The sequence below is a fragment of the Dipodomys merriami genome, unplaced genomic scaffold, assembly GCF_024711535.1.
Source record: "Dipodomys merriami isolate MVZ:Mamm:240054 unplaced genomic scaffold, mDipMer1.0.p SCAF_19, whole genome shotgun sequence".
Lineage (NCBI taxonomy): Eukaryota > Metazoa > Chordata > Mammalia > Rodentia > Heteromyidae > Dipodomys > Dipodomys merriami.
This window is the reverse complement of record NW_027203270.1, coordinates 22,738,818-22,764,122: the sequence shown is the minus strand read 5'-3', so window position 1 is coordinate 22,764,122 and position 25,305 is coordinate 22,738,818. Positions and strand designations below refer to the sequence as shown.

Here is a 25,305-nt window from a genome sequence, read left to right as displayed (position 1 = left end):
ATAGGAAAGGGGGTTCCATGTGACAATGACCTTTGTCTGGTAGACAAACAGCTCGCAAAACACTGGCTGGGAAGGGGCGTGGACAACTAAAACAGTCTGTGGATGTGGACGGCTGGGATAGATTCAGAGTATGTGTTTATGTGTTCCATTGTCCTACTGAATTGTAAACTTCCAGCGCCTTGTAAATGCAAGATTCCTTAACACCACATCCTGTACCATGGGAAAAGCCTGTGTAAAACACTCACACACATACCACACTCACACTGTGCTTGGAGATTGGGGAGCCATAACTGTGGACTTGAGGATATTAGAATTGGAGGTTGAAACTTGCTGGAATTAAGATATTAACACTGACCAGAAGAAGCTAGGCCAAAAAAAAAAAGTCCAGAAAAATGACCAGTTTCCTTTTAGCCAAGTTCTAGGTTTGCTGAATAAATATCTGAAAAAGGTATAGTTATGTTACCTGAGAAAAAAAATACCAGTGTAAAAACAGTATGATCCCATTTAAAATATGTGCATAGGGGAGGGAGGGAGAGAGAGAGAGAATAAAAAAGGTCGGGGAAGATAATATGTCAAAATATCCACAGTGCTCATCTCGATGTTGCTATAAACTGCTTTTATTTATAGTATTTTAAATTTTCTACATAAACACAGAGAGAAAAGTTATAAAAATGTCCCTCAAAATGACATTCTCTGAAATCTAAGCAGGCCTTCCCAGGGACAGCTCCTAGTGAGAATGTGTGTGCTGGGAAGAGCAAGCAGGCAGCCTCTGGCAGTTAACCCTGTATCATCCCTGTCCAGGGAACTCCCTTCCAGGGCCTTCTCTCCTAGGTAATATCTGAATAGCTCTGTCTGAAAACTAAGGCTGTCCATTCACACAAGTGGACACAGAGCTGGTATAGGCAGGAGCTCAAGGTGCCTCATTGAGTCAGGCCCTTCCAGGGTACTTGCCCTGCAGACGAAGCCAGGGGCAGCTAGGGGCTTCCTGGGGAACCTGACCATGCATGGGCAGAAAGTTGCATCAACATGTGAGAATCCTATGATCCCAGAATCCTCCTGAGGATTCTGAGAGGGCAGGAACTACCCACCACAGCAGGACACGGTGAGCAGGTGGGCACCTGAGCTGGTGGGCAGGCAGGTGGGAAGCCAGAGTTGGGAGATTCACCAAGGCTTTTCTTGAAAGGGAATGGAGGAAGCAATGAGGAAAGGGCACCACTGAACTGCCAGGAGAAAGAGAGAGAGCAAGAGAGCACGCTGTCCCTCTTCCTGGCTTCCAACTGTGAGGGACACAGACTCAGATGGGGAGGCAGGACTTTTAATTGCATTCACAGAGAGACTAGGGGAGAAGCCCTATGTTTGATGGCTGGGTGCCTGAAGAATGGAGGCTGGGACTTGGGTGATTCTGGTGGTCTGAGGAGCAGAGGGGAGGGAGGCAGAATGAGAGGAAGAGGAGGGGGAAGAAGGAAAGGAGGAGGGAGGGAGATGGAGCTGCCTTCTCCTTGGGCATCCTGTTCCCGTTCTGGTTTCTCATGGGACAGCCCTTGGCAAGCCCCAGCCATCTTGGTCATCTCAAGAGTGTCTCAGCTCCACCTCAGAGCCAAACTGGGGCCCATGGTGGGGCTGGTGGAAGGTGTGACTGCGGATGCTGCAGACCCTCTGGGCCAGGCCCAAGGTGACTACCAGCAGGGCGACCCCCAAGAAGAGCAGCACCCATTGACCCACTCGGGCCTGCTGTGGCTCCAGATTCATGCCCAGGAAGTTGACGAGGCCGGAGTCTGGGAAGGAGTCTTCCGAGCGAGCTGGGCGGGGAAGCAAGGAGACAGGGCAGTGGGCAGGGCGATGGGCTGCCTAGGGCCATGTGTTCTGGCATCCCTGACCTTGCTGTGAAGTCAGACTGGAGCCTGCCTGGACTGGGGAGAGGGCTCAGCCCTGGGTGAGCTGTGGGGGCTGGGCCTAGGGCTGGAGGTGGGGTGGGTGGTGGTACCGGAGTTTGGTGTCCAGTTGTACTGCGGCCAACCCAGTTTCTCCCCATGTCGCCCGTTCTCAGTGATGAGCCATTCCATCAATGGCTTGAAGTAGTTCAACATGGCTGAGGCTGACATGTTAGGCTGGCCTGTGATCAGTTTCATGGCCTCTGGCCATGGCTTACTGAAGCCCAGCTTCATGGTGTCCCTGGGGAAGGCGCCAGAGAGAGAAAAACTGAGTCAGAAAGAACCTGATCTCCCTAGCTCAACCATGGTATCCTTTCTTTATACCCCTCTCCCACCCTCAACTTCTCTTCAGGATTGAGAGGGCCTGAGGTGGGGATGGGGCAAAGATAGGGAAGGAAGGACTGGGTCTTGTGGGGGGAGGGGATGGCGCTCACATTTTCTATGTAAGTACAACAGAAGCTTCAGCTGGGAGTGGGGCGTGGGTGGGATGGTTCCCACTCAAGAGCCCAAATGGCAGGTGTTTCCAGAAAAAAAGAGGGGAGGGGTTTCCTCAAGAGCTTCAGGCTAGAGGATGGAAACAATCACAGGAGGGCTGGAGGACACTCACGCCAACAGCTTCCCTGCCTCCTTGGACTGGTAGATGTCACACTTATGCAGGGGGCCTTTGTGGCCAGCCGCCTGGCACAGGGCTTCGTGGAACTGGAACTGAATGATGAAGCTGATAAAGTACCTGGAGTGGGATGAAGGCATGACATAGGGTGGGTGGAGGGGCATGTGTCGTGGAGACCCAGCCCCTTCTGTCTGTGACACACAGGGGACACTCAGCAGAGCAAGATGCATTCAGGATGTCAAGGTGAGTCCATTCTGGCCTTTGGAGCTGTCCAAATCTCTTTCCAGCAATGCCTGTATAGATAGATGCCACCCAACCATGAATCTGCCTTTGCCTCTGGGGCTGAAGGAGAAGCCCGCAGGAGCAGGTTTGGAGTAGAGCCCTGCAAAGGCATGGTAAGCTGTTTTGAGGCCGTGAGGTCTCTGTGTTTGGGACGTATGCAAGTAGGGGCTAGCAGCTGCCACACGGTTCATGTGGATCTGGCAAGACTGCGTGGATAGGGAGAAAAGCCCACACAGTTTTAGCCCGAGCAGCAGAAAATCTCTGGTAGAAATCTGTTGGTCAAAGCCAGAGCAACCTTGCCAAGTCTGGAGAGGATTTAAATGTCCCAACCAACAGCACAGGCTTCTCCCTTTGAACGCTGGGCATAAGCCATGTGCCACTTGTTCCCCTGGCATTTCCCCAAAGCTCTTTGCTCAGGCTGCTGGCCAGGATTCAGGATATCTCTTTCTAGGGCAGTCGAGTCTCCTTTGCTCACCCCTGACTAGTTAATTGTCCATGTTCAACTGGGCTGTTAAGTGTCACATGGCTGACTTCAGGGCGATAGTGAGTGCTGTCCTGGAACCCTAGAAACAGTTCCAGTAGGTAGCTGGAAACCCCCTAAGAGTCATTCCTGAGGCAATATCTGGGCCAAGCCTGTCTGATGTGCCTTGGTCCTCAGCCTCCTGCTCCTCATTCTGACCTCTGAGCAGGTGATGCACTCTTCCCTTCCCTTGGGGTTCGTGGGGGTAGGAGAGCAGGCTTTACTCATCCTCCATGCATAGCATTGTTTCAGGTGCCAGGATGGAAAGTGAGGCAATAAGACTGGCCTCAATGGGCTTTTAGAGACCATCAGAAGCACAGATCAGCCAGGTGCTGGTGGCTCACACCTGTAAATCCTAGCTACTCAAGAGGCTGAGATCTGAGGGTTGAGGTTTGAAGCTAGCCTAGTCAGAAGAGTCTGTGAGAAGACTCTTATTTCAATGAACTCCTGAAGTGGAGGTGTGGCTCAAATAGTAGAGTGCCAGGCTTGAGTGAAAAAGCTAAGAGCACTTGAGGCCCAGTACTAGCACAAAAATAAAACCAAGGATTAGAGGTTCTCCTTGATTCTTGGGTAGCCTGCACTCCCTGTGGCCCAGAGACACCTGGCACTCCTCCCTGAGGTCTCCCCAGCCCATGATCATCTAGGAGGACTCTGGGTCCTCGCCTTCAGCAAGTGTCGGCCTGGAGATCAGGGAAGGAGAGGGGCTACACCGGGCACTTCCACTCTGTGAGCATATGATTTACAGGCTAGTGCAGGAGAGTATTTAACAATGGTAGACCAGGGCCACCTGACCCTCAGCCTTCTAGGGACATAGGAGCCCTCATGGCCACTCTGTGAAATGAGATCAAGGAGAGGAAACAGATGCTCACAGAGGTGGAGGACATTGCTGAAGGAAACTGTCATGGACCTGAGCTTTGACTCCAAGTCTTCCCCTAGTAACCCTGCTTTCCAGCTGAGCTCGGTCTCCAGTTCCAGGTTTTAGGCTATAGAAGGATCTTTGAGGTGCAACTCAAAGTATATCACACCCAATTTTGTTAAATTGTAGCAAAGAAACCACATACTTGTTTTAAAAACAAAACCACCAGAGGGTGAAGGGTGAATGTGGTCAAAATATTTTTCTGTTTTGTGTGAAAATGGAATGATAAAGCTTGCAGAGACTGGTCTTGGAAGGGAGTGTGGAGAGGAAGGAAAATGATCATGATGCATTATATACATAGACACATTAACACAAACATCCCTGTATAACTGGTACGAATGACAACAACAACAACAATATGAACAACTGGTAGCATTCAGTTACCATTCAGACATGTACCATAGCTAATGTTAACTACTCAGAGCGAGGTTCTGGAAACGTAGGTTAAGTTTCTATTTTTCAACAGTTTAGATGACACAGGCTGTCACCCAAAAAATATTTAAAGGAACCATCTTCAGGTTTAGCAGCAGGCATTGGGCCCAGGCACCATGTGTCATGTCCCCATTTCCACAGCTTTGGGATGGGGCAGCAGATTGCAGTTTAAACATTAAGACTTGGGCAGTACCCTCCTCCCCATGCACCTCCCTTTCCCCATTACCTGATATAAGGCACACTTGAAGGAACATGGAACTTGGCCCCTGGGTCAAAGTCATCTTGAGTTCTGGGCACTGGGGGGCAGAGACCCTGGTACTTCAGCCTGTCAAGGGAAGACATATTGGAGGGAGCATTTAGGGAGAACTAAGCTGGAGAAGGTTGGAAATTTTACTGGAAGGATGGTACTTGCATTTAGGATTACACTGAGCATCCTGTAATCCTGTAAACAGATCCCTTGAGATCCCTCCAATCACTTACACACACACACACACACACACACACACACACACACACACACACACACACACACACACACACACAGTGGCCCATCTGCAGCCATGAAAGCACACACAAACATCCTTTAGATGACATCTCTAACCCACAACCTTAGGTGGAATGTTCTAGAACCTGAGGCTCCACCACTCCTGGTTGTAGTTTTCCTTGGTGATGGTTCCATCAAAGACCCTCCAGCGCCACTGGTCGATGAGGTAGCTGAATGGGATAAAGGCGATCTTGTCCAGGGCCATCTTCATCAGAAAGTTGATGTCATACTCTGTTAAGGGAAGAGAGCTCAGCCTCCTGCCAGGGCTTAGAATCTCAGTCCCAATGGGCAAAGGGGAGCAGGGTGCTGTACCTCTTTAGACTCTGAAACCTGTCCCTTGGAATGGTCTGTGTGTTCCAACCTCTCAGGCTTACCCTATTGGGGTCCTCTTCTCCCACCATTGCTCTGTCCCAGACCTCCCTGCAAAGGGGCCACCTCCCAATTCCCTGCCCCTTCCGGGGCCCTCAGTCCACCAAGATCTCCTTGTCCCTCTCGCACCGTAGCCACCGCCCTCATGCTCCAGCAGGTTGATGCTGTGTAGGTGCTTGGGAGTAGACACAGAGAGGGCCAGCACATCCCCAATGGCCTCATGAAAGCCAGGGTTGGCGCCCTCCCGGAAGGCCACAGGCAAGTCCTTGTACTGCATGAAATACTGGATGTGACCCATTTCGTGGTGGGCCACCACCAGCTCTTCCATGTTGACAGTGGTGCACTGCTTGATCCTGGGGACACGGGGATGGGGAGAGAGGGTGTCAGAAGAGGGACACTGCTGTGTGCAGGGAATATACATGAGAAGGAAAGTAAAAGGGAGAGATCAAGTGAGCCTGAGAAAGAGGAAATCGGGACACGAGAAGTCCCTAGTCATTCCAGCCATTCTTCAGCCTCAACTGTCCGTTGCTTTCTCATTTTCTCTAGAGATAGTTCCTCAGGGAAATGATGTCTGGCTATTCTCCATCTGATGCAGTCCAACCCTAGTGAGTGTATATGAAGAATTCTTAGGCCTAAGATTGACTGACAGCTGCAGAATTGTCCAAATCAGGTTTCACCCTCGTTTTCTTCCAATTGCAGGAAGTTCTCCTTGGATGTAACCAAGCACCTGCCTTGTAGTTCAAGTCCAGCATGAGGTTGGGTCTGACTAGTTCCTCCTCTGACATGCTTTTACCCTCTTTGATTCTGCCTACTTTATAACCTGACAACTACAGTCTCCCCCCCACCCTTTTTTTAGGTCGGTCGTGGGGCCTGAACTCTGGGTCTGGGTGCTGTCCCTGAGCTCATCAGCTCAAGTCTAGCACTCTACCTCTTGAGCCACAGTGCCAGTTCTGGCCTTTTCTGCTTATGTGGTACTAAGGAATCAAACCCAGGGTCTCATGCATGCAAGGCAAACACTCTACTACTGAGCCACCTTCCCAGACCCAGACTCCATGTTTTTGAAGGGCTCAAAGCCAGGCAGCCCAGTGAACTGTGTCTGGTTTTTGTTTGTGTTTTAGGCTTCTCAAGAAGTGATTATCTGAGCTACTTCCCCACTAGATGTAGCATCTTTTGTCCCTTCTTTTGGATCTAGGTTGTCCATGAGTCTAGCTTTAAAACATAGACAATAGAATATGACAAGCTGGGCACTGGTGGTTCACACCTTATAATCCTAACTACACAGGAGGCTGAGATCTGAGGACTGTGGTTCAAAGCCAGCCCAGGCAAGAAAGTGCATAAGACTCTTATCTCTAATAATTAGTGAAAAGTAGCTCAAGTGGTAGAATGCTAGCCTTGAGTAGACAAGCTGGCCCTGATTTCAAGTCCCAGCACTAACAAAAAATAAAATATAATAATGTAACGTGACTCTCAAAGGCTTTGCCTTTAGCAGCTTCTTTGGCTCTGAGGGTTGCCAGCTGTCAGGTAATGAATCTGTCTGCCTGAGAATGACACACTGTGAGGGATCACAAGGCAGCTCTTAGCTGGTCATCCAGTCAGCACCCTGTGTGTGAGCAGAGAGGTCAACTTGAACATCCCACCCTAGACAAGGGACATGGAGGAACACCAAGGATTCTCAGTCAATAGCAAAATAGGGAAGGAAGAACAGCCAAGCTTTGGGAAGATGGCCCCAGAACAGTTACTTCAGCTACTAAAACTACCCCAGCTGGGGCTGGAGATGTAGCTCAATGGTACTTTCCTACCATATATGAGACTCTATGCACGTGTGCGTGCACGTGCATGTGCGCGCACACACACACACACACGCACACGCACACACACACCAACTAAGGTCCCCATTATGGTGGAGTAAGGAATAAGCCATTTCCACTGTGCATTGATTGCCTAAATTCCAGGCCCACATAATCATAGTCATAATCCAATGGCTGTTTTTGTTTTGCTTTTGAGACAGGGTCTCATTATATAGCCCAGGCTAACTACAGATTTCCAAGTGCTGGGATTATAGGCATGTACCACTACACCTGACCATATGGTTTTTTTGGTACTACTAATTTCTTAAATAGTTTATTATGAATGTGGCATGGGTAACTAAACTCTATTCTGATGAAGGCAGCTTTGATCTGCCAGTGATGGGAATGGGTTCCTGTGAAGTTCCAACAACCTCATGTGCAACCCAGTACAGTGCCCAGGGAAAGAGCTAGGTACATTTGGGGGAGGCTAGGAGTCTGTACAATGTCACTCCTAGGACCAGGTTCTTGAGCATTCTCCAACTGACTGCACTGACAGGCTGGCCAGCACTTGAGGAGACCTTCATTTGTGTTTCTCTGTTAGAATCTTAAGGCTGGAACTAACCTTTTTGCCTCTGGATCCCAAACTTGGTTCTAAACTGCCCTGATCATTCTTGATCTTAGCATTGAGAATGGGGACAGAACCTTGACTTTGCTGATCTCCTTGCCCTTGAGCTGAGGATAAGACCCTCTCATTCCACACAGACAGACCTGAAATCCTTGCCATTGTAGAAGTCCCAGGCTGAGGCATGGCACACCACCTCCCGCCCATCAGTCGGTTTCTCCAGCATCGACTTGTTCCAGAACTCAGGGGGTACAGGCAGCAGCCCCAGGGAGGTGAAGAAATTGTCGGCTTCCTTAAACATCCTTCTGGGTGTCCAGCCCTACAAGCAAGAGAGAGTTCTGCCCAAACTGGGGGCTCTGAAGACAGGCTGTGTGGCAGGATGGCAGTAGGGACTGGGAGAGTGCCAGGATGGAGGGCCTGGCTCAATCAGAGGGACTCTCCCATCCCAGCAAGGACTTCCCATTGGAAGTTCCAGGGTGACCCACGGAGGAAGAGGAGCTTAGCCATACAGACCTGCTTTACCATGGCCTCTGTGGCATCAATCTTAGGAGCTGAAGGGAAGGGCACCACCAAGTCATAGATGTTGGACCAAGTCTGACTCCACATGTTCCCTGGAGGCAGGTGAGAAAGAGGTGGAAGAGAGGAGACAGGTGTGTTGTGTGTGTGTGTGTGTGTGTGTGTGTGTGTGTGTGTGTGAGCACCAGTACTGGAGTTTGAACTCAGGGCCTGCGGGCTATCTCTTAGCATTTTTGCTCAAGACTGATGCTGTTCCATTTGAGCCACAGCTCTACTTCCAGCTATTTGGTGGTTAACTGGAGATAAGGGTCTCATAAACTTTCCTGCTGTGGCTGGCTTCAATCTGTGATCCTCTGATCTCTGCCTCTTGTATAGGTAGAATTACAGGCCTGAGCCACTGGCACCTGATTCAGATGTGGCCTTTTTAGGTTTAATGCTCTCGTGCAGGACAAGGAGCCAGATCCCAGGACTGCCAATCATAGTGGTATCTCTTGAGCTCTTACTGTTTGAAAACTGTGCTAGACACTTTTTTTGGGGGGGAGGGGTCCGTTCGTGGGGCCTGAACTCTAGGCCTGGGCGCTCTCCCTCAGCTCTTCAGCTCAAGGCTAGCGCTCTACCACTTGAGCCACAGCGCCACTCCGGCTTTTTTCTTTTTGCTTATGTGATGCTGAGGAATCGAACCCAGGGCCTCAGGCATGAAAGGCAAGCACTCTACCACTGAGCCACCTTCCCAGCCCCTGCTAGACACTTTTAAGTCAAGGTCTTGCTACGTGGACCGCACAATCCTCTTGCTTCAGCCTCCCATGTACTAAGATTACAGGTATGTGCCACCATGCTTGGATGTGCTGCACCTTTAGCTTACAAGGTCATTACTATGTTGGTTACAGGTAAGGATCTTGCTGGTCATCAGGAATCAAAAGTGGAGGAATCTTTCATCTGAGAACATTTTGCATCATCTGTGTCCTTCTCCACATGGCCACCACTTCCTGATTACCCTGCCAAGCACACTGTGTCGGGTTATAACCCCATTTGTACCCACTACATAGCAGAGGAAATTGGCTGAGGAGTTAGCAACCCTGCGCAGTTCCTGTGCATAGTTCCTGCACAGTGAGTCTGGATTTAAAGGCTGGTAGGCTCTTGTCCATGCACCCTGCTCAGTTCCCTCCCTACCCCCTGAGATTGGCTTATGTACAGCAGCTGTTGGCAACTCTGGCAAGAACTAATTGTCTCCTTTGGGAGAGGTGAATGCCTAGGAAGCTGTGTTAATAAAAGAGCCCAATTCTCCAAGACTGGAGAAAGAACAGGAAGTGAACTGAAACAAACCTAAATCTAAAATAGGTGGGAGATTCCAAAATAGATGCATAGTTAGGAACCTTTCATAGCCAAGGCAGAGTGCTTGAGTGGACACAGATGAGGTCTGTGACAGTCAGAGCAACTGCAGGGTGACAAGTATCTCTTGAGTGACTGCAGTGCCTGCCTGGTGGCTCCTCCTCTGCTGGTTGCCAGGAGCTGAATTCTAAGGCCCGGTTCTGCCCTGCTCTCAGGCTACCCTGGGCATGCTGACCCCTCTCCTGGGTAGGGTCTATGTTTCTTAACTGCTAAGCTGATGATGTCCACTCAGATGTTCCTTTTTGAACCCAGTTTGTCTCACATGCCAGGCAAGTACTGGCATATATTCCCAGCCCCTCAGGAGCCATCTGGTCTCTCTAGAGAGAGATCAAGGAGGGCTGGTGGGTGAGACCTAAGAGCCATAGCTGGACAACATTGTGGAATTTCCCTTGTAACTTCTAAGTGGTGTGTGGCCCTGTCTGGCCTCTCTGCTCATAATAACATGGCCCTCAGGAAACTGTTTGCCCACCAGGGGCAAAAACTGGCAGCATCAATTTTTCTCTAGCTCCTACCATCCTAATGTGTTTTTTGCACATCCAGCGAAAATTGAGGGTCGAAACCCTAGGAAACTAAGGGTCTGGAGAGTAAGGTATATTCTTCTTTGGTTGAGTTCCATCGGCCCAGACTCTGTCCTCTTCCCTATCACCGTTTTCCATTTCACCTTTCAAGATGCTGCTCATGTGGAACCTTTTCAACCCCTACTCCTCTGCTTCTGGAGCTCACTGTCTTGAGGAATGATGGGTAATGTGTTCCTCCCCCTAACAAGATCGTGAACTTTTTTCCCCCATCCATCTGTGGCAACTTGCACAACATAGCTCTGTAGCAAATATTGTCCATACAGGGAGGTGGATTGTGGCACACTAATAGAACCCCTGCCTGGCATGGCCAAGGTCCAACACCGCCAAAAGAAACATATCAAATGAGAGCAGGGTGCTTCTCCCGGCACCCTATTCCACTAGCCTTGGCCACATTCCCTTCAGTGCTTGAATTCTACCACTATCCCAGCCTGCTCTCTTGCCCTTTGGAAAGCCCTGCCTAGACCCTCGCTACTGCCCACCTTTCCCCTCCTCAAGCCACATGCATGCCCTTACCCAGCAGGTGGGCAGGAATGGGGCCCTCGAGGCTGATGCTCTGGGCCCCGTAATGCCGGTGCAGGGCGCGGCGCACGTAGGCATGCAGGTTCAGGTAGAGCGGCTGCAGCTCCTGGAAGAGCTTCTCCAGGTCTTGTTCCAGGGATGGTGTCTCATACATAGATCTCCAGGAGTCCCCTGCATCAGTGTAGCCTGCACAGGGGACACAGTCAGGCTCTCCCAATACTGCCTCTTTCTCCTCCTGGTAGTTCCATGCTATTTCCAGGGACCTACTTTTCCCCAGGATTGAGGAGCCTGATGGTGGCAGGGACAAAGGGACCAGAAAGCCAATGGTAACTGACAGGGGAAACTCACCATTGAGTCGAGCAGCCTTGTTGGCAAGTTCCACATATTTGGGGAAAAAAGGGAGGATTGTTTTCCCCACCTGGTCTCTCCAGCTTTTCCAGACCCATAGCAGTTGTTCGTAGTTTCGAGATGTGGCCATAATATTTGTTAGATCTGGGAAGGAGTGGTTAAATGGTTTAATACCCAGCTCCCCTCCCATCTGCTTATAAAGGGACCTTGACCATTTCAGAACTAGAATAAAACTGGTATAATCGCTGGGTGTCTGTGGCTCATGCCTGCAATCCTAGCTACTCAGAAGGCTGAGATCTGAAGAATGTGGTTCAAAGCCAGCCCACAGAAGAAAGTTAATGAAATTCTGATCTCCAATTAACCTCCAGAAAGCCAGAAGTAGAGCTGTGGCTCATATGGTAGAGCAGCAGCCTTGAGCAAAATAGCTAAGGGACAGTGCCCAGGCCCTGAGTTCAAGCCCCAATTACTCCCTCCCCCCAAAACACATACAAACTAGCACAATGACAAGAAAGTGGCAATCTAGGCAACAAGTCTAGTGACAAGAGAGACATGGAGAGCCAATTATGCCAATTATCTGTCAGGAGCTCCCAGAGTACCGTGCTTAGAACAACACACCACATATTCACCATCTCAGACATTTGCAGTGTGTCAGCAACCCACATGCAAGGGATGTAATTTGTTGCTCCTTCCCTATAAGCAGCTTGTTGACATGCTCAGGTACCTCAGCCGGGAAGGAGCTGGTTCTAGAGCACCAGGTCCCAGAGCAGCTTCTCCTCATTCATCCCCACTCTTACTTGGCTCTCAAATTACCTTGGGCAGGTCTGCTTCTCCATTTGTCAAAAGGAGATGGTACCAGCTCTCCCAGGGGAGTTAAAAAAATTCCTGAGCAGGGACTGTATTGTTCTTATCCTCAGGACCCAGGAAACTCTTCACAGATTCTCATGCCTGTCATCCTAGCTACTCAGGAGGCTGAGATCTGAGGATCACGGTTCAAAACCAGCCTGGGCAGGAAAGTCCGTGACATTCTTATCTCCCATAAACTACCAGAAAACTGGAAGTGGGTGCTGTGGTTCAAGTGGTAGGGTGCTCGCCTTCAGCTGAAGAGCTGAGGGAAAGCGCCCAAGCCCAGAGTTCAAGTCCCACAACCGACAAAAAAAAGAATGAAAGAAAGAAAGAAAAAGAATAGCTATGAACATAGTAGAAATGCAAAGAATTGTCTGAGCACCACCAGAGAGCTAGAAACCATATATGTATATATATATACATATATATATATATATATATATATATATGTATATATATATATTGTGCCTGCCAATACTGGGGCTTCCTCTCAAGGACTTTTCTGTCTGAGTTGGCTTCCAATCATGATTCTTAGATCTCAGCCTCCTGAATATCTAGGGTTATAGGCATGACCCATCAGCACCTACCAACCCAGGATTTATGCCCTCTCACAGTTGCTAAGTGTTGTAACCTCCTCAGTTACAACATGGAGCTGATGTTTCCCTTCTCAGTCTGTGGTACATGACAACTTAGGTATTCAGCTCAAAGCTCCTGGCCTGACCTGTGCCTGAGACAGAATAGGCCATAGCCATTCACTGTTCCTCAAACCCACACTGTTGGATTTGTGCTTAGTCTCCCTGCTTTGGAACATGCCAGTGATATCCATTTTTCAAAAAAGTAAACTCAATTAATTTTGCTTGAAAAGGGTATATTTTGAGAAGTCCCTGTCAATCTTCCAGTGATGTGAGTCTTCTTATTTTAGGGGGTGGGGGGATTCTTATTTTTGTGATGTCAGCTATCTGATAGCTCAGCCTCCATCAAGGAGCTGTCTGATGGGGGGGGCTGGAGTGTCACACCCCTTTCACGTTCTTCTCCAGAAACATTTGTACCTAGATGTGCGCCCAGGCACGTACAGAAACACATGTGCATCTAGATGTGTGCCCAGGCACGTACATACCCCTGTCTCTCCACTTTGTGTGCAAACCCACATCCACCACCTGTAGGCCAAACCCTGCCCCGGAAAATCTTTTTCTTAACCCTGTTTATTTTCCATTTCCCCATCTATTTGTCATTCTTCTAAAGTGGGAGCCAGGCTGGGGGCCAAGAAAAAAAAATTTCTGGGTGGAGATTCCTTATGAAGAATGTTTATATTCCCCAGGCCTGGAAGGGGGTAGGTTAAGAGTATCTCTGTGGTACCTGGGGGTCCAGACTGATCCCTTTCAAAGGAGACAGGCAAAGGAAAGAGGGAGCTATGAGCTGGCTCATGCCTATCCAGCAGGAAGTGAAGGTGAAAGGAAGGGTGATGTTGGAAAGATACCAGCTAGGCCAACTTCTACTCTGGTGCTTCCCAGGGTCCTGTCTGGCCTCAGTTTCCTTTTCAGCCATGTGCTGAGGGTGGGGGAGGGACCCCAAAAAGGCAGAGAGAGTTGAGATGATATGAGTAGAATCACAAAGAGAAGAAGGAGGTGTTGGGGTTCCATGGTTCTATCTGTTGGAAGATGAACTTCAGACCCTGCTGCTCTGTGTGATAGAAAGGGAGAGCCGGGGGAGTCCTATGCCTGCCTAGCGACAGCATATTGAAGCAAAGGCTGAAGTAGGGGTTGATTCTGAGTGGGGGGTACAAAGAGCTCTACTGGTAGAAAGCCAGAAGGGGCATCCATTTCCCCTGACCTGGCAACAATCCCACCCATGCCAACCCAGACCCCACCTCTCTCTCCTCCCCCACCAGGGTCTTCTCACCAGGCTCCAGCTGTAGACAAGTGCCATTTATGTGGCACACAGAAGCCACGCTGTAAGTGGTCTCCATGTCCAGCAGGATCTGGTTGTACTGCAGGGAGACAAACAGGCACAATGAGAGAGGAGAAGGTTCTTTGGCCCCAGGGACTATGGTTGGGGCTTTGGAGAACATGTTCCCAAAGATACTATCTTCTCAGAAATTCTGGGGACATCTATGGACATGGTCCCTGCCACCACTAGACAGATCAAGGAAGAAGCAAGCAGGGGACCAGACCCCCAAAAGCTGGGCTCGCTCCCCTCCAATGGCTTTGATTTCCTGCTTCCCCAACGAACACACCTCCTCCAGCTCCTTAACAGGCAGGGCTGCCCGGTCCAGGTCTTGAACTTTCTTTATGATCCGCTTGTTGGTAGCATTCTGGAAATGGCTCACATCAAACCGCTTGGCCCAGGTGCCGTACTTCAGGGTGTGGTTGGCCACTTGCATGTTACTCTGCATCTGAGGGCACAGGGGTTGGTGTCATGGGATCTTTGGAGCAGCCTCCTGGCAGGAGATGCCAAGGGGGTTGGAGATGAGGATGGTGTGGGGGGGGATAAGGGGGCGAAGTTTGATTAAGCTACTGCTTTTGCCTATACAGATCTACAAACTGGGCCATCTGATGAAGTCCTGGGTACAGTATATGCCCCTGGAGAGATGCCTGCACTCCAGATAGATATTCTGACATAGTAAGAAAGAGATGTCTTAAAAGACTATCAGGTTGGATGGACATCCGTATCTCATGCTTGTAATCCTTGCTACTTAGGAGGCGGAGATCTGAATATCATGGTTCAAAGCCAGCCCAGGCAGGAAAGTCTGTGAGACTCTTATCTCCAATTAGTTAGCAAAAAGCTGTGGCTCAAAAAGCTGTGGCACCAGCCTTAAGCTGAAAAGCTAAGGGCCAGTGTCCAGGCCCTGGATTCAAGCCCCAGTATGGACACACACACACACACACACACACACACACACACACACACACACACACACACACACACACACACACACACACACACACACACACACACACACACACACACACACACACACACACACACACACACACACACACACACACACACACCATCAGGATGAAGGCAGCTTTTTATCTCGGTAGTCTCCCTGAGGCTTGGGGTCCCATCTGTAAAGTGGGAAGAATATAAATTGTGTGCTAGTGGCTTATGCCTATGATCCTAGTTACTCAGGAGGCTGAGATCTGGAGATTAAGGTTCAAAGCCAGCCTGGGTGGGAAAGTCCATGACACTTATCTACAATTTACCACCAAAACACTGGAAGTGGTAGAACACTGTCTTCGAGCAAAAGAGCTTAGGGACAACATCCAGGTCCTGAGTTCAAGTCCCAGGACTGGCACACAAAAAAATGTAAAAAAATCAGCTTGGTTAATAATAACTTATGTATAGAGAACTACAGTGTGATAGTAGAGACTGGATTTTAGTGAAAGAAATTGTCTTCTATACTCCCTATGGATTTCTCACAAATTCCAGTGATACGTGTGCCCCTGAATATCTGTGTGTCTGTGCGAGCGTCATGCTGTGGGGGCAGCGGCAGGGGATGGCTCCTACCAGGATCTTGCTATTCTCTGTGGTGATGTTAGTATTGTAGTTCCAGTTGGCCTCGGCATATTTGTTCCACACCACCTGGGATGTCCGGTCATACTCCTGCACGAACTTGTTAGCCTCAGCTTCATCGGTTACTAAGTCTGTGGGACACAGCAGAAGGAAAGAGACAAGTCTCCCCTTCTCCTCTCCAGGGTGCAACCTCATCAGAATCCCCACCTGCCATTCCCTTCACTCCCCACACCCTCTTGTCACCCTGCCCCTGCCCTGGGGTAGCGGGGGTGGGGGTCCCACTTGGGCTCTGCCTGCTTGTTGCCCGGTGAATTGTTGTCTGGATTCTGGTTGTTTCCCAGCCGGATGTCCTCTGGTTGTTTGTCACCTGGTGTGTGGTTACATGGCTGGAGACTAGTAGTGAGTGCCCACAGCAGAGCAGCAGGAAGAGGAGGCTGGGCAGCCCGGGGGCAGCCCAACCTTGGCCCATGGCCACAGGAGGAGCAGAGTCCTGAAGCCTCCTCCCCTGGCCAATAAGAGTGGAGCCTTCAATGTGACCTCATAGAGCAGTATACCAGGCCAGCCTGCCCCCTGGGGACCCTCAGGCCTGGGCACACATTCTCTAGGATGACAGGGGAAAGATGCCCCTGTCTACTTCAGGACTCCGCTCAGGGGGCTCCTGGCACTCAGAGGTGATCCAGCATTCTATGGGTGGCAAGGGGCCAGGACACAGCTGGGAGGAAGTCCACCAGGAACCAGGGACATGGGCCCGGAGCCCAGAGTTGAGGACTCGCCTCAGTCCCAGGTCACCCTCACTCAGGGATTTACCGATGCCCTCTGGGTAGTTGTTGGGCAATGGTGGACGCCACTGATACTCTGGCCAGCCCAGGACCTCATTGTTCTTCTGGTTCTGCTCCTGCAGCCATTGGCTAAGTGGCTGGAAGTAGTTTAGCAGCGCCTGGGCATCCAGGGCATCTGAACCCACCAGGTCCTTCAGTATCTCCTGCCAGGGCCTGGAGCAGCCTGCCTGCAGCACCTCCCTGTCAGGCAAAATAAGTACTCAGGGCACAAGGGCCACAATGTTGCCCTTGCCTGTATCTGCCCTCCCTCACCCACCCCCCTCCCCGTCCCGGCTACAAGGGCAGTGGCATGAAGACCCTATGGCCTAAGATCTTTGGGAGGGAGTGGCCTCACCCCATGGCATCTGATACTCATCTCAATAAATGTTTGATGAGAAAGAGACAAGTTCAGTTGTACAGTGTCCCAATCCAACTAGCCAGTTGTACCCTTTACCTGTCTCTCCCTCTCACTATTCTGCCTACCTACCCTCTCACCTGCCATCCCTCCCCTCCACACACCTGAGCTTGGCTCCTGCCTGGTTGGACTGGTAGATGTCACACTGGTGCAGTGGGCCCTGGTGGCCTGCCTCCTTGCACAAGGCTTGGTGGAACTGGAACTGCAGGACAAAGCTCACAAAGTACCTGCAGGCATAGGGTGGGCATTAGAGGGAATGTGGAGGGGAGGGTAGCAGAAGCAGGGGTCCCTTGCCCTGGCACCATCCAGCACCCTGCATGAATTGCTGCAGTGGCTGAATGGGGGCTATGGACAGAAACACGTGCAGCTCAGGAGAGAGGAAAATGTTAATTCTGAGCCCTTGAGGGACTGGCTTTGTGGGCAGGGAGGCTAGGATCCTAAGAGGAGGGGACTAACAGAAATGGAGAGGGGCTGGGGCATGTCAGTACCTGATATATGGTGTCACATTTGGGATATGAAACTTAGCTCCGGCATCAAAGTGGGTTTCGTTACGAACAACTGGAGGACAGATCCCCTGATACTTGGTTCTGGAAGAAGATGGTTAAGCTGCCTTGAAGGCTCAGGGGCTGCCCACAGGCTGCCTGAGCTTTACGGAAAAGATATTCGCCCAACCCATCCCTTCCTCATCCTGAGAAGTTGGGAAGGTTTCAGGGGGAGGGAGTTTCAGGTGGGAAAGGAGGAAGGGGAGTAGGGAAGAGAGAAGGGAATGAGGGCTGAGAGAGGGAGGCTGGAGGTTCCTGGCTGCCCAGGAGTGGAGAAGGCACTGAGGTGAGGTCCTTCCTGATGCTTCTACTCACCGGAGATACCACCAGTCAAAGTTGTAGCGGGAGGTGGGGGTCTGCCCACTGAAAACCCTCCAGCGCCACTGGTCTATCAAGTAGCCAAAGGGCAGGAAGGCAACTTTCTCTAGAGCCATCTTTAGCAAGAAGTTGATGTCACTTTCTGTCAGGAGATGAGACCAGAAGAGTAGGTCAGTAGGAGAAGAGAGGCTAGCCAGGGCAAGGTGGTAAGGGAGGCTGGATGGCCTTAGAAAAGATGAGTCTAGAGACCCAGAATCCTGCCACCTGGAGAGTACTGAGCTCTATGTGGTTGTTTCTGGGTCTGGGAGACAGAAATGATAGGCAGAGCTGAGTGGGCACCACTGGCTCTTATCTCCAATTAAAAAAAAAAAAAGCAGAAGGGTGGAGGGGATTTACATGGAATTAACTGATTCCTTCTCAGTTTTCTCATACCTGTGTCATTAGTGATGTGGTCCAGGAGACCGATTTTGTGCAGATGTACGGGAGTGGAGACCGAGAGGGCCAGCACGTCTCCAATGGCCTCATGGAAGCCAGGGTTGGCACCTCTGCGCAGGGAAACAGGCAGGTCCTTGTACTGGAGGAAGTATTGCACGTGGCCCATCTCGTGGTGCACAGTGGATAGCTGGTCCATTGTGACTCGTGTGCACTGCTTGATCCTGGGGCATGAAGAAGGTGATGGTAAAGGATAAGACATGGCCGGGGTCATGGCAGGGAAGGCTGGCACAAGAGTCAGGACCAAGAAGGGTACTCCATGGGGTGGGAAGAAGTGGCTTGAGACTGGAAAACCCTTGACCCTGACCTGGTTCATTACCACCCAGACCCTTTTCCTCCATTCTGAAGCATATAGCAAAATCAACCGGGATGGCACATGCTTCTAATACCATTACTCAGGAGGCTGAAGCAGGAGGATCATAAGTTCAAGGCTAGCTTGAGCTGCTTAGTGAGATACTATTCAAGCAAAAATAAAAAGCAAGGCACAGATCTGACTGCTGGTCAGAGTTGCCAGGGAAGGGGCTTAGTGGGCTTGTATACCTGAGGGCCATGGATTAGACCAGCCCCAGGCAGTGTAGGAGCAGTGGAGGTGAGTCTGTGCCCCGGATGTCCCCTTCTTAGAGCTCTACCATGCCCTCTCATGTCTAGACCTGAAGTCCTTCCTGTTGTAGAAGTCCCAGGCAGAGGCATGGCACACCACTTCCCGCCCATCACTGGGTTTCTCTAGCATCGACTCGGCCCAGAACTCAGGAGGCATGGGTAAGAGACCCAGGGAGGTGAAGAACTCCTCCGCCACTCGGAACATGTGGGTAGCGTTCCAGCCCTGAGGGAGAGGAAGATGAAAGGTCAGGGGTTAGCTGCCTGCAGATGCTGGGGTTGCTGTGGGGAGAAGGGCGGGTCCTCTATACCCTTCATCCAGGGCAGCACCCTGCCTGTGAAGGCATCTCTGCTTACTTGCCAACCAACCTTCTCAGACGCAGGGCCCTATTGACCACAGACAGCATATGGGTAAAAGTAGACTGTTGCTGGCTCTCTGTCACTGGGATCCAGAGCCCAGTTCATGGTTGGCTAGTACAGGAAAGGGAGGATCCTCACCTGCTCCTTCTGGTCTACCATCTCTGACTCCCTCTCATTACTCCACCTGGAGCCTGCCTCCAGTACTTACCTTCTGCACCATAGTACTAGTGACATCTAGGTTGGGCTTGTCTGGAAAGGGCACCACCATATCATAGATATTTTCCCAGCTCTGGGCCCACATGTCTCCTAGATGGAGGAGGGAGAGATGGAACAGCCTGGTTACTGTCGTTCTGAGCATTGATGCCTGCATCCTGGGAGCTCAGAGCAGCTCCACTGGCTTGAGGCCCAGCATCTTGCATATCTGCCTTGTACACATTCCCACCCCTCTCCCCCCCCACACTCTGTATGATCTGCCCTCCCAGGCTGCTGCAAGTATAAGCCCAGGCCATACTGCTGTCCATGCCAGGGTCCTACCTCCCACTTCTAGGGTGGTGACCCAGGGCTGGCTTCCTTGGGCACAAACTAAGACTAGAATGTTTCTTCCCCTGGACCCGAAGCCAAAGCCTCTGGTTTGGATCTTGGCTCTGCCCTGTACCAGCTCTCTAACCACAGTGCCACTTCTTACCCAGAAGATGAGCCGGGATGGGTCCCTGGAGATTGATGTATCTGTCACCGTAGCGGCGGTGCAGTGCCCGGCGGACATAGGCATGAAGGTTCAGGTATAGAGGCTCTAATTGGTGGTAGAGGTGCTCCAGGTCCTTCTCAAAGGTAAGTGAGTCATACGAGGACCGCCAGTAGGCTCCTGTGTCTGTGAAGCCTAGCAGAGTGGAGAAGGTACAGCTCAGGCCTGAGACTCAGGGCCCCTGTCTTCCAGCTTTAGCTTTGCCATTCTCCCAGCTGGAGAGCCTGTATCTGCCAGCTTGCTACCAGCTGAGAAACCAGGGGCTAGCTCTGCAGTCATGGTACCAGCCAGTCTGTCTGCCTCGGGAGTGGGGGCTCAGTGGGGGTAAATTAGCTCAGAATGCCTGGTAAGGTGGAAAGGCAGGCAGGCTCACCATCTTGTCTGTAGGCCTCGTTGCTGAGGGCAGTGAAGTCCTTATATAGGGGTTTCAGCGGGATGCCTACAGTGTCATGCCAGCCTTCCCATGCGAACAGTAGCATGGCGTAGCTTCTTGAGGTAGCCAGGATGTTGGTGAGCTCTGAGACATAGGTGAACAGGGTCAGTTAGAGACCTGTGTGTCTCCCATGACAACTTTCACCAGAGTGGCACACTGGTCCTTGGTTCAGGATCACCATATTCCCCCCCAAGGCCAAGGGCAGTCTACAGGCTTGGTGGGTGGGATGAAACTAAGAACTATACAAAGCAGCACACGGACGGAAACCTGTCTGTCCCTGGGAAAGTAACATAATCCAGGACCTGCCCACTCTCTCCCCCTCCCCCAATGGGGTCCAAGGCCTATGGCAGACTCTTAGCGGAAGTGACTCATGAAAGGGGAGGCCGGAAGGCCAGGAAGTAGGCTTAATGGTGAAAGCTCATTTGGAGGGGTGGGACTGGAGGTTCCCAAAGTGTTTGTTATGAAAAACAGCGGTGTGACACATTCAGGCCCAATGGGAGGTCAGCACTTGTGGCTTTGGTGATAAATATGCCACCTGCCTGGGTGCAGCAGGGTGATGGGGAGCTCCAGAAAACCCCAGTGACAGGAAGTGATAGGGCCGTACCTGGGTCCAGGGACCAGCAGGTGGCAGTCTTGTTGGGGAAGCAGACCTTGCTGGTGGAGTAGATCCTGCTCATGTTGCTTAGCAGGGAGTTGTACTGGGAATCAGAGAAGTGAATACATTAGTGATGAACAATCCTCACACCCTCTCTTCACTTCCTTTTTTCTTTCTTTTTTCCTTCCTTCCTTCCTTTCTTTCCATCTGTTGTCTGTCTTTCCTTCTTTATTTCTTTCTTTCATTGGTTATGGGGCTTGAATCAGGGTCTGGTTACTGTCCTGGAGCTCCTTTGCTCAAGGCTAGTGCTTTACCACTTTAAGACGCAGCTCCACTTCTGGTTTTTGAGTGGTTAATTGGAAGTAAGAGTCTCATGGGGACTTTTTCTGCTAGCTTTGAACCAGGATCCTCAGATCTCATCCTCCTGAGTAGCTAGGATTACAGGCATGAGCCACCCTTTCCAGGTGGCCTGGAAAGGGGATGTGGCTTGGACAGAGACACTCAGTGGCACAAGTACAAGGTTACCCCTTCCAATGGAGGCAAACCCATGCAGGTAGAACAAGTGTCCTGAGAGCCTGAGAACTGGATGAAGTGCTAGCTCAGTACTACCTCGCCATGAGATGAATTCCCTTCATCCTCTGGCTCTGGTGCTTTCTTCGTCCTTACTTCGTCTAGTGAAGTACATAAAACCAAGCTGGCCTAGGGAGCAATTTATTTTTTACTTGGCTGCCTCTGTATATGCCAGGGTTGAAATCCAGGGCCTCACACATGCTAAGCAAGTAATCTATCACTGAGCTATACTCCAGCCCTTGAATTTAGCTTTCCACTCCACAATACTTCAAAATAAAGAACTTGCTACTCATCCCAGTGAAAACGGATGCTTCTAGCAGCCCTCTAACCATTCCATCACCCCTCTCTACAGGCAGAGCCCATGCCGATCTCTGGTGCCCTCCCTGCCAAACTGTTCCCCCAACCACCACAATAGGGTACTTGAGGCAGGCCCCTCAGTTCCTCCTCCACCTGCAGACCCACCTGCTGCCGCTTTACCAGGGGCAGGTTGGCAGGCCCCAGGGTGCGTACAGCTTTGATGATCCTTTGCAGCTTTGGGTCAGTGAAGTTCTGCCACATGGACTCATAGAGCTCCTTGGCTTTCTGGCCCCAGGCTTCTTCAAACTCCTGGCTGAGCAGGGCTGCTTCCTCCTGCAGGCACACCAGGAGGGCAGGAAGGGGGAGCCAGCTCAGGTAGAGGCCATGTAGAAGCTATGGTGCTGGGAGAAGGAGGATGGCTAAGGGCCTTCAAATCTGTGGCCCTGCTGAGATCCCAGGCCCAGATCTTGCCTGAGCAGTGGCTCCCAGGTGGGAAATTCGGAAGATCTGCCTGCCTCTGAGAGCCATGGAGCAGAAGAGAGGCAGGAGGAGGGGATGGAGGGAGACTAGACCGTGACGGGTACAGAGTCCAGACAGAGATGGGTGGACAAGCTTCCCAATGACCGGGGCTCCGGGGCAGAGTGGGGGCTTGCCGCTGCCCCAGCCTCCATGTCTGGAGGAGGGGGGGTGCCCGGTCACGGAGGGGGCAGTCTCATCCAGTCCATCTCGGTGTTGGCACGGATCACATGCCCGGCGGTGCTAGAGCATGGAGCCTGTGTGATGGGTGGGACCGATAGGACGAAGGCGGCCATAGGGCTGGGGCTAAGGGCTAGGAAGGGCTGCCCTCTCCCTCTCCCCGCTCCCCGTCCCCCTCCGGGGCACCTTGCTGCTCGTGCCCGCGCCCGTGATTGGTCCCCACGGCCCCGCCCCGCCCCCGCCGGGCCCGGGCGCCCACCTGGCGCCGAGCATTCTCGGCGGTGATGTTGGTGTCGTGCGCCCAGCTGGCGGCCATGCTCTGGAACAGCACCTGCTCGGCGCTCGAGTTGTAGCTCTCGGCGAAGAGCTGCGCCCCGGCCTCGTCCGCAGAAAAGTTTCCGGGCTGCAGCCCGGAGTCCAGCGCCGCCCGGGTCGGCGGCAGCAGCTGTAGCAGCAGCGGCAGCAGCGTCGCCAGCAGACGCGGCCCCCGCGGGCGCCCGGCGGCCCCCATGGCGCGGCACCGGCGTTCCGATCGCTCGCTCGCTCCGATCGTTTGCTCCGCTCGCTCGGGGATGGCCCTTCTCCCGCGCCAAGACCGCCCTGCGGATTATAAAACCCAGCACCGCCGCCCCCCGACACACCCCCACCTCCCCGCCCGCCCGCCGCGCTTCCTCCCCGCTCCAAAGTCCCCCACGGCGCGGCCCGGCGGGGCGAACGCGCGGGGCGGGGACGAGGTACCAGGCGGGCGCTGGGGTGCTGGGCTGGGGCGCCGGCGGGGAGGGGCCGGGCGCAGCCGAGGGTGGCGGACAGGGGGTCCCCCACCTCCAATCGCTTTGGTGGGTCGCCGAGGCTCGGCCTCCCGTGCCCTCTGCCAGCCTCGCCCCGGGGCGCCTGGTGACCCGAGTGTGTCTCGTTTAACCTTCCCAGGCCTTTCCGGGCTCCTGGTGTCCAGGGGGAGGGGCGGTCGTCTGGTGCCGCCGCGAAGGGGTTAACCGTGCCAGGGCTCTTCTTCGCCAGGCCGTGGGGTCGGGGTCACCTGCACGGATCCGAGGACCTTAAGTGTCCTGGAAGGCGACTCGGGTAGAGGCTGCAGCTGCCAGCAGCCCTGTCAAGCTGGGGCTTGGAGAGGAGAGGAGGAATGCAGGGGCTGGGGGGGGGGGGCGTGGAGGTGCCGGAGCGCTCGGACACCTGCCCCCCACACGCTTGGGGTTCGAGAGCTGGGCGGGAGGGATCTCGCAGGCTGTGAGCTGCAAAACGCCTGGCTTTGTGATGGAGATTCCAAACTCAGATTGAGCGGCTGGCTGCAAGTCACCTGAGGTCTTCACACTCCCTAGTCTTTTCCCATCTCAAAGTGACAAGCGCACAGGGGTGGAGGTGGTTGTGGAGGTGAATTCCTCAGCCCCAGGGCCTGTCCCTAGAAGGGGCGGGGGGGGGGAGGAGCTCCGCCCCCCAGCTCGCTGTGTAGCAGGTGTGTGCGGGCTGCGTGGCCCCGCGTGGAGAGATGGCGCTGAGCTGCCTAAGACAAGGGACCTGAAGAGAGGGCACCAGAGGAGAGGGAGAGGGAGAGAGAAGATGTTCTCCCTAAGGAGGTGGAGGTGAGAGTTGTCATTCCTGGTGGGGATAGGGCAAAAGGACATTTGAGGATCCAACCTGACTCTGCTTTATCCTAGTCTCTCCTACTCTCAGGTGGACTTACCTCTATCCCACCCCACCCCACCCCGTCCCACCTCATACTGCTTGGCTCAGAGAGCCAGTGGACAGGAGCTTTGGGGGCTCTTCCGGGCTGGCTAAGTGGGTATGGATGCTCCTGATCAGAGGGCCAGGGACTGAGTGAAGGCAACACCTGTGGTGGCCTGGGTTCTGAGGGTCACCTGGTGTGAGATCTCTTGGGGTCCCAGTAGTGTGAGCTTCCAGGCTTAGAGGGCCATGGGTCACATGTGTCCGGACATGAAAGCTTCTGATACCTGAGAGGGAGCTGGCTTGGGAGGAGGATTTAAGAGTGGTTCCCTGTAGGTGGGTAGGCTTAGCCTAAATTGGGAAGCTCTTCTGCATGATCAGCAAAGAAACTGTGTTGAAAGCAAGAGAGGAGAGCCTGTAAGGCTGGGTGGAGGCAGGTTTAGCTGGAGGCCAGCCTCATCTCTTAAAAGCTCCTAATTACCTCATACAAGAGGAAAGAGGAGCTGGCAGTACATTCTGCTGGCCCACTGTCATTGTGCTGGCCTTGCTATGTGGCATAGTCCATAGTCTCTGGGTTAGGGACTCTGTTCAACTTGCTAGGAAAGTAAGTTCTAGGAACTAATTAGTTTATGTTCTGCCTTACTGAAGAACCATAAAACCAAAGGTGCTGCAAGGCAGTCTCATTCTGCTTGCAGAGCAAAGTGTTATCAGCTGGAGACTTGTCCTTTGCCTCCTCCAGGGGTCTCCTTTGATCAGGCTGTTGAATCCTGAAGTGTTCCCACTGGGCCGCGGGTCCCAGGCTGCCTTCTACTCCACGGGTTTTCTCAGTGCTTATAGCACAATGTCTGCCACACAGGTGACCTCACTGAAAGAAGCGAGGGTGTGGGAGGAGGGATGACAACACTCATATTTACACTCCTTGTAGTAGGTTCGCAGCATCCTGCAAGAATTACATATAAAAAGCCAAACTTCACTAATTTGTATATGTGCTGCCAAAGTGAGCCCTAAACCTCACTAATGTGTATTGTAAC

The 25,305-nt window shown here is 52.2% G+C and overlaps 1 protein-coding gene across 2 annotated transcripts; it reads right to left on the bottom strand.

Annotated features, from left to right (window-relative positions):
- Positions 1 to 597: 597 nt before the first annotated feature.
- Positions 598 to 23,188, bottom strand: Ace (angiotensin I converting enzyme). Of its 2 annotated transcripts, XM_070027728.1 has the most exons (25): positions 22,857 to 23,188; positions 22,067 to 22,234; positions 21,044 to 21,137; positions 20,380 to 20,523; positions 19,950 to 20,141; positions 19,473 to 19,570; positions 18,958 to 19,130; positions 18,248 to 18,471; positions 17,813 to 17,957; positions 17,444 to 17,542; positions 17,060 to 17,182; positions 16,530 to 16,741; positions 15,717 to 15,853; positions 14,440 to 14,598; positions 14,106 to 14,193; positions 11,364 to 11,507; positions 11,010 to 11,201; positions 8,527 to 8,624; positions 8,160 to 8,332; positions 5,734 to 5,957; positions 5,322 to 5,466; positions 4,918 to 5,016; positions 2,539 to 2,661; positions 1,985 to 2,172; positions 598 to 1,799 (listed from the first exon to the last, which is right to left on the bottom strand). In XM_070027728.1, the coding sequence occupies exons 1-25, from the start codon at positions 23,106 to 23,108 to the stop codon at positions 1,570 to 1,572; spliced, it is 3,924 nt and encodes a 1,307-aa protein (XP_069883829.1). In that variant the 5' UTR covers positions 23,109 to 23,188; the 3' UTR covers positions 598 to 1,569. The 2 variants fall into 2 exon arrangements, with proteins under 2 accessions (XP_069883829.1, XP_069883830.1); XM_070027729.1 differs by lacking the exons at positions 16,530 to 16,741; positions 17,060 to 17,182; positions 17,444 to 17,542; ... (7 more) ...; positions 22,067 to 22,234; positions 22,857 to 23,188 and adding an exon at positions 16,005 to 16,416.
- Positions 23,189 to 25,305: the final 2,117 nt, after the last annotated feature.